At 31.8% G+C, this 9,147-nt stretch overlaps 1 protein-coding gene across 1 annotated transcript in view; it reads right to left on the bottom strand.

Annotated features, from left to right (window-relative positions):
• The window catches only part of LOC105361630 (echinoderm microtubule-associated protein-like CG42247), a 54,019-nt gene that overhangs the window by 2,053 nt on the left and 42,819 nt on the right, over positions 1 to 9,147 (bottom strand). Inside the window, exons 6-9 of the mRNA XM_011498882.1 lie at positions 9,042 to 9,141; positions 7,617 to 7,733; positions 846 to 1,077; positions 150 to 445 (exon numbers count right to left, since the gene is read on the bottom strand). Of these exons, the coding sequence (XP_011497184.1) occupies positions 150 to 445; positions 846 to 1,077; positions 7,617 to 7,733; positions 9,042 to 9,141 (745 nt within the window). The remainder of the gene's footprint in view (positions 1 to 149; positions 446 to 845; positions 1,078 to 7,616; positions 7,734 to 9,041; positions 9,142 to 9,147) is intronic.

Below are 9,147 nucleotides of genomic sequence, written 5' to 3'. Positions count from 1 at the left end.
CCACCCCCCCCACCTCCACCACCACCGCCACCCCCACCACCACCACCCCCACCACCACCATCAAAACACAACTCCAATCCCGACTCATCACCCCCGATTCCCAAATCCCCCCCGCCCCCTCCCCCCGTCAATAGATCGGCTCACCGTACCTCCATGCAGGTGATGTCCTCCGTGTGGCCGATGTAGTGCCGCTGGGCGTTTTCCTCGCGGTCATAGAGCACGGCGACCGCGGCGACGTAGTAGAGAAGCTCGCCACTCGGCAGTACCCAAAGGTTCCGTCGGGTGTCGGTTCCACGGTAACCGTAGACCCACTCGAGGGAGAGCTTCTTGTCAGGGGGTGAGTTGTCGACGGGTGGTAGGTGCGACGGTGGGTAGAACGAGCGCCTTAGGCCGCGAATCGTCACCCGGGCCGGCTCCTCCCGCAGAACCTCGACCACGCTGTAGTCTAAGGATCCATAAAAGCCAGCCATCTCAGAATCTTTAGACTCGGACATTAACTTCAAAGCGACGCTCAAACGCTTACTTCAACTTCCATGGGCAATGAAGCATAATTATCGATTAGCCGAGAATCTCGCGCGGAGAATACAAACTTTAACAATGCGAGACAATTAATTATAAATTAGAAGATAGTCGAATGAGGAATTATTAGGTGGACGGGCATTGGCTACGTCTGAACAATTAATTAGCGATGATATTGAAGTGACAAGTCGTGGATATGCAGTTACCAAACCGGACCATTGGCATCGAGCGCTTAAGTGGGGGGGTGGGGGGGGGGGAGAAGAAGAAGAAAAAAGAAAAGAAAAAAAAGTGAAAAAGCACTGGGCTGAACTGAACGGTCAACTCACCGTTTACCCTCACGACCTCGGAATCGGGCGCGTAAAGGGCCCGAGGTCTGCTCTTGCTTCGAGCCCTTCGTTGCCTGCCTATGTCCTCGACGACGGCAGGTGGCCCTCGGGAGCGCGACCTCCTCGCTGGTGAGCCGATGGCCGTGGCGATGCCGCTGCTCCCGGCGCCCGTACCCAGGTAAAACGTGTCTACGTCCGCGAATTCGTTGCGCAACTGCGAGAAGCTCCGCACCTGGGGACCGAATCACAGCCGATAGCTCATATCTTTCTCGCTCGTTTACAACAATTTTATTGCACTGACATCTTCGTTCCGAGCATGTTTTTGTGCATTAATTGCGATAGCAAGGGACCGCGGCAAGACTTATTCATTAATTAAGTCTTATTAATTTAACGAACTTTTAAACGCCATTACGGGATTGAGTTTCTGGATTGATAGTAATTTTTTAACATTGAATAAGTCGTAAGACGAGCTTATTACCTTATTCAAATGAAGTATCGACACTTAATGTTCAATCAATGGGAATATAATTTTATTATTCCATCAGGTGAAATTTTAAGCGAATTTCAAACGACTTTTCCCGTATTAGAATAAATTTGCATAATTATTATGTTCGTTATTATGCTTAATTATTACAAATTTCGCCGGCTAACCATATGACACGAAATATATATATATATATATAATATGCACTTAAGTTAAATGTTTCGTTGCTTGAGATGTCAATTCTCGCAGGCAAACACACAGTTTTAAATATCAAAAATAACGAACGACATTTGAAGTCGATTAATGTAATTTTTACTTGGAGTGCCTCTACATAGCGTGAAATTTAATTAAAAATTTCCTCGTACGAATTGTTACCACGTGATTAAATTATCGTCGTCAGATTTTAAAAAATTCAAAGACATGTTACAAAATTTCTTTTTCACTCTCGTAATAAACATCAGGCATTGATGAACATTTATGTAGATAGATTTTGACATTTAAATTAAATTGACAAAATAATGGATATAAATTTGTCATAAATACATTATCATAAATCATTACGATGATCGATATATCTATACAAAGCACAAAATAGATAAAAAAAAAGAAAGAAAAGAAGATAGACAAATGAAATGGCAAAAATTCTCGCAGACATTACTTAATGGATTTGAAATTCATATTGTGATTGTAATTTCATATATGAGTTGAAAAAAATGAAGCGAGGATTTGTGATTTGAAAGATATTATGCTCATTTATATGGCAGCTGTAGAAAAAATCTATTATGAATTAGTAAAAACAAAAGTCATGTATTTGACTTTTTTTTATATATATAATTCTTTATATAATTAATTAGATTTCTATACATTTTTTTTATTATTATTATTACATTGGTTAACGAAAAGAAAAATGACTGATGTTAGTATTGTTAACTAGATAATTGATTTTTCAAAGCTAATGATATTTTTGATATTTTTCTAAATGACAATTTGTCATAATTAATTTAGGTAATAAATATATTATTTACGATATTTAACTTATTATAAATTTATAATCATAAGAAGCTTAGTGTCGAAGATCGTCAAATTATAAAATCGAATGTAACGATACTTGATAAGTGCATAATTGCTTCAAATTAATAATTAATGAATCGATAATTCAGTGATGCTGTCTACTGAAGATAATAGTCAAGATAATGAGAATCAATCTTCTTTCCCTCTCAAAAACACAAAAACTGGATATGTCAATAATTTGAAATGCGCTTAAGCAACCAACAGATGTTGTTAATTGTTATGCATCGATAAGCAAAGTGGACAAACTTTTTATTAAACATATTGAGCGAATTTTAATAGGTTATAAATGTGAATTGGAAACTACTATTGTGTATTTCTTAATAATTTTCCAAGATAAATTAATGTGCTCAATAGCGTTTTTTTTTATTATTATTATTATTATTTTTTATTATTTTCTTTTAATAATATTTCAAACATATAAGAATTTATTTGCAATAAATAGAGATATTGTATTTTTTACTAGTAACGAATTTTATGTCAATTATGATGAACCAATTTTTTAAGGACTGTTATTAAAGAATAAAGGATATATCTGTATTTTCAACGGAAATAAATCATAGAAACGAAAGAAAAGTCTTTTTGACGTGATGTATCATTATAGAAATAAATAATTAAAACGGACTGACACTCTTATGGAAGAAAATTCAGATTGGTTTGATAAAGAGGTTAGATAAGGAGTTTTATTTATGGCATTCAATAAGAAGGATATCTGCTCTTTACCTCTCTTTCTCTCTCTCTCTCTCTCACACTCACTCACCATGTTTTTTTCCCGAACTCTATTATATCGCAACGGTAGAAATGAAAAATAATCCAGATACATGAAAATATGCTGTGACAATGTTTTTTGCACCGTCCCTTATGCAATTGCCTTTTCTTCACTGCAACGCGCTATCACTAAGTTTTCATGATATTGCAAAGGATGCAGTTGGTGTTCGATTGGGTTACACCAGGAATTTGCGACCTTGTTACGTCGTCTCCTTCGAATAGTCGGCCCCGATTGCTTCACGCTAGGTCAGTACTTTTATCCGTCTTACTTCAATATTCATTCGTCTTTTTTATTTTCTTTTTGCTTCTCGTGTTCTACCTCATTGCCCCACCCTTCTCTCTCTCTCTCTCTCTCTCTCTCTCTTTTCCTCTTCGCCTATCGCGCCCCTACTGTTTTTTTAGCACGTTTTCCGCTTTACTATCATGAATATTTATGACGCGAGGCATTATTCAAACTTATTGTACGAGGACGATGCCGTCAACGTGTCTCCTAGTCTTATGTTTGCATGAATAACTGATAAACCAATAAAAGTCTTGAGAAAGAGAGAGAGAGAGAGAGTTTTAAGTAAGAACTTTATCGTCTCAGTCGTGGGCGTACGCTGAACTCCGTCGATTATACTTTAAACGTGTTCATTTTTTATCTTCGTTTGCGTTCTGATTTGAAAATATTTTGTTCTTTGACTTTATTACGAATTTTGCAAGGGCATCTAACCTTAGGGGTCTTACTAGTAATTTTAAAATAGGCAAATATTATTCAAATTTAAACCCTCAGCTGTTCACTTAGATATGATAAAACCTCAGCGGATACATTAAATATCTTTCATCTAACCTAATTGATAGAGCTTTTATAAATTTTATATTTCAAAATTATTAAAAAGTGATTTAGCATTTTTCGCGATTGTTAATCATTGCATGTGTAATTTAAAAAGTAAATATAACAGCAATATTTCTTAGTCCTGTAATATGTTTTTTTTTTTAAGTTCACTATGCTTTAATTATTTTCCAACTGCACGCGTCTCTTGTGCAACTAAACAAAAAATTCTCGGCTTCATACTTGAGAATCTGAATAAGTTAGAAAACCAAACCCGCACTTTTATTACACGAAACAATTGCCATGTGAATTATTTCGAAAAAGCACGAGAACTTTACATTAATGTCGCTCGCCCTATCACGCTGCGATATCACTTTTAAAGCGGCAAACGGAAAATGGAAAATGGAAAATGGTAAATTATGATTCGAGGCATTAATCCGCGCATTGAGAACAACATAAGGAATCTCGCTACGGATGCACTAGATTTTTCCCGCATCGCCGATTCGTCTGGCGACCCAATGTTGAACGACGATCACAAAGTCGCGATAACGCGACTTTCGTACTGAATTTCGGAGGGAATAAGCTGCGCGTGCGAGCGTGTCGCGAGATTATTATTTTATAAAACTGCAATTTCAAAGCTGCGATAAATACATTTCAATTGCTGCTCCCGTTAAAAAGCCGCTCATTACAGGCCAAGAGGGTTAATCTCCTAGTGGCGAACCTCGTGACCCCATCTTTCAATTTATTTTCGTTTTTCTCATTAATTTCTCTCTGCGTGGCTACGGCGACATTACGAACGACCGGAAGTACACGCGGACCTGCTCTACGTGACTTTGTTGTTATACTGATTTTTACCCCGAGGATTTATGGCCTGCAGTGGCATCGTGTAATTTTAATAAAACTTTGATTTTATGATTGTCGATAGTTTAATCGGCAGTTTACTCTCAATTGCAGGAATATTATTAGAAAAATGTTGGATTGAATCGTTATTGGGTCTTTCTTACACTTATTATTTATGCATTTATTATACCAATGATATTTTCTCCTCATTCTTAATAAGCACTAATTTTATATAATTTTTCTAAGTCTCATGAAAAATGCATTTCTATAATAAACTCTTAAATTTCGGATATTATTAAATATCTCTAATGTGTATATATATATATATATATATATATATATATATATATATATATGACGTTTACGTGAAATATTTTTAATTGCATGATTTGTGAAAATGAAGAGAAAAGTTATAAATATTAAAGAAATGAAAATTCGCGAAAAATAGCAAAGTATCGAGCATTTTGTCTAATAATACATTTTATATTCAATTTGGATTTATGATATCTTAAAATGTTGATTATTAAGTTAAATATTAAATAAAATGTTTATAATGCTCTTTTGCATACAAAATTATTAGCACATAAAGTATATTTAGCATTTTAAAGTATATTATTCAATTTTCATTCAATAGGATTAAAAATCCATAAAATTATAGTAACAAAAATATAAATTTTTTTTTTTTTTGTTAACATGTACATAGTATATTTATTGACATTTAACTATAATTAAAAACTTTTGAAGAAAAATTAAACTCCTTACCAATTTCAATACTTACATGTAAATTATATGTAAATTTTTTATTTTTATTTTAAAATCATTTGTATTATATACAAACAAGAACATGATGATTATAAAAATTAACATAATTATCATGAGAAATGGAAAATTATTTAATTTAGTCGTAGAAATTTAACACGTCATTGTAATATAATTTTTAATAGTATAATATTGTTGTTCGAGTTTACGTTTATACATTTGATTATTCATATTTTTATTCGAATATTAAGTGACTTGACAAATAATTTTAAGTTCTCATTCATTTACACCAGCAATTTATGCAATTGTGACTACTTACCAACAAAATTCTTGACGCTTATTTATTATTTTTTGTATTCATAATCATATATAAAAGTCATACAATGATAAATACTATACAATCTTGAAATGATAATTATGACAACTACTCGTGTCTTTTAAGAGGGTGGTTAGTTCGAATCTTATGGGAAAGGAAATTGAAAAAAAGGGTAAAAAATTTACAAGGTTATTTTTTTTTTTTAGGGTAAAAAAATATAAAAAATAAAAAAAAAATTGATAAGATCTCAAGCGACAATTGTAGATGAGTCGTATATATATATATATATATATATATATACATACGAAGAAAACTATTCTTGTGAAATTTATTACGATTAAAAGAAACTTTAAAATATAAATATATTTTGTCTGTAATAAAAGTTGAATTACATTGGAAAGTAAATAATTTTGTAAATATTCAAGTGTAATATAAGTTTTATGATCTAATTATTGATTATCCGATAAGCACGAGTATTTGATAACAAGAGACATCCTTATACATCTTTATAGTCCTACTTACGTTAAATACAATTTTTTATTCTTTAAAAGATATGTAATTTTCTATTTATAAAAATGCGTTTGCAATAATTGTATAAATAATAATTAGAAGCTGAAAAATCAAGCATATTGTTCTCGAGAATATTATCAACGATGTATTATTATGTTAGCGGTATAAATAGTATTTTAGTGACACAGAAAATTTATTTGCCATATTGTAAAAATGAAAATAGCGCACTGTAAAATTCAAGATATAGTAAAGCCCGAGTTGTAGTGTATATTGTAAAGTAAAAGAATTTATTTTAAGTAGTTGTGTGACTTAATAATGTGAACGGTTAATATAATATTGATAAAGTAATTATTATCTATTAGCTGCGACACTTTTTCAAGCATTAACTATTATACTAACTATTATAAAGATCGTTAAATAATATAATAATCTCATGAATTGAAGCTATGTCAATTCAAGCACCTTATAAATTTATAAATAGACCTTATAAATTTAGAGACTGGCGAAGTGATAAAATAAGAATTATTTGACTGAATAAGATGTTAATGTATTTAATAATTTAATAAACAGCGTATAAGAGTTTTTATAAGAGTTTGTGGTAGCAGTCGCGTACCGATATAAAGCTAAAGTATGAGATTCCTTTCATTTATTCACCACTATGACTGTATTTAGATCGAATTAACGCGAAAAGAAAAATAAAAGAAAATAAATAAGGAAACACGGCAATGCTTTAATATTTTCATTTATTTGTTATTATAATGTGTGTGCATTTAAACACCGTAGGAGACATAAATTTTGTCAAGAAGCGTATGTTTGAATGTAGTAAGTTTGTCGAGATTGAGGGCGAGAAAAAGAAAGAAAGTGATTTGCGATAGAGAGGTAGTATTGCTCGCAAGTCGCAGAGTCAATAATACAGTGTATCGTGCACCGCAGTATGCAAAATAATAGCCCTGAGTTCTTTATTGCGTAGCTAAAAAAAAAAAAAAAAAAAAAAAAAAAAAAAAAAAAAAATAAATTGTTTTGTTTTTAAGAGAATTATAAAAGTCTCTCGGTGATATAGATTCATACAAGAAGGAGAAATTAAATTCCATTGGTTAGAGATTCGACAGTGTGAATTTCGAGGAATTGCGTTAATAAGCATTTATGCTGGAATTGCCTATACCAATGAAATTAACAAGTCCTTTGTTGAAAAGTATTATTTATTTTGTGATGTACCTCTTGCCCGGAAACTGTGAACATTCTTTTGGCTCCGTTCATCTTAAGCACTTGGCCCAAGTCTTCGAGGACCTCTTCAAAAGGTTGCGATGTCCGTAAATTCAGCAGCACTCGGCACTATTTTAATAAAATATAATAATCACTCTTGATACACGGTAATCTTTATCAGTGTTGGAAAATTTCTATCATCAGGAATGAGCATTGAGAGAGCCGAGGATACTATTGCTTTGATAAGCCTTACATCTTCAGCTTTTATATTGAATTCTTCATGACAATTATGTGTATATAAATATACAATTTACACATTTACACGATAAATTTAAATTGAAACGTACTTAAAAAATGGCAATATATTTATACATAAAAAATTCTTAGGATAAAATATATAAGCAGGAATCTTAGCAACGTACAACTACTATTACCTTTACTACTAACAAAGAGAACAGATTAAACTCTACCAAAGAGTGTGATTTTATCAAAAGTTTTGATGTTATGACAAAGCTAACTAAATTTGTCGAAATATTATATATTTTAAAGTATTTTTATAAATATCTTATCAATTAAAAGCTTCATTGTAAGTGATTATTTCGTATTAATAATAATAATAATGATAATTAATAGATAATGATAATGATAATGATAATGATAATGATAATGATAATGATAATGATAATGATAATGATAATGATAATGATAATGATAATGATAATGATAATGATAATGATAATGATAATGATAATGATAATAATAACTATAGTAACAATGACAACAATAATATCCCCTGTGTATTAAATTAATTATTGATATCATAATTATCTGAAATGAGGTATTTTTAATAACTTATTAGAAAGTATTGGACATTTTATATTTTACTCTAAATTTTCAAGAAAATGGAAGAAAGTAATGGCGTTAATTACCAATATGTAAACAAGTATTTCGATTAATCTTCTGCCAACGTATAGTTTATAATTATACAAAAGCAATGATATATGAATAAATATAATTATGAGAATTGTATTTATTGTTTTATCATCTTGATTAGTCTTCCATTTGAATTTACATTGAGAATTTTTCAAAAATCAAAGTACAACAGACATTGGAGAAAATATACTCAATCACGACGCGACAAAATACCATTTAAGACTCACTCGACGGCCCACTCTCTTTAATACAATCAACAATAAAAAATTGTCCGAAATTTTGGAGAATTATAAGTATTAAAATAATTATTAATTAATGATTATTGAATTAAGTGAATTTGAATATTTTTTTTATTTTTTTTTTTTTTTTTTGGTTTTTTTTTTAATTTTTTAAAATTTTGTTATTTTTTAATATACAATGATACAAGTCGAGCTTGCGCCGGTCGAACGCGCCACATTTTTTTACACAACGTTCACTACCCTAAAAGCTGAATTGTGATCTTACCTGAACAGTGTGGTCGAGGTTGTTGACGATTCGAATGACGCGCCCGGAGGAGGGCTTCCCGCCTCCTGGTGGCGGCGCCTCGTCGGTGATGGAGGCCTTCCTGCTG

This window comes from Ceratosolen solmsi, unplaced genomic scaffold, assembly GCF_000503995.2.
Source record: "Ceratosolen solmsi marchali unplaced genomic scaffold, CerSol_1.0 scaffold30, whole genome shotgun sequence".
In the NCBI taxonomy this organism is placed as follows: domain Eukaryota; kingdom Metazoa; phylum Arthropoda; class Insecta; order Hymenoptera; family Agaonidae; genus Ceratosolen; species Ceratosolen solmsi.
This window is presented reverse-complemented; position numbering and strand designations above follow the sequence as displayed.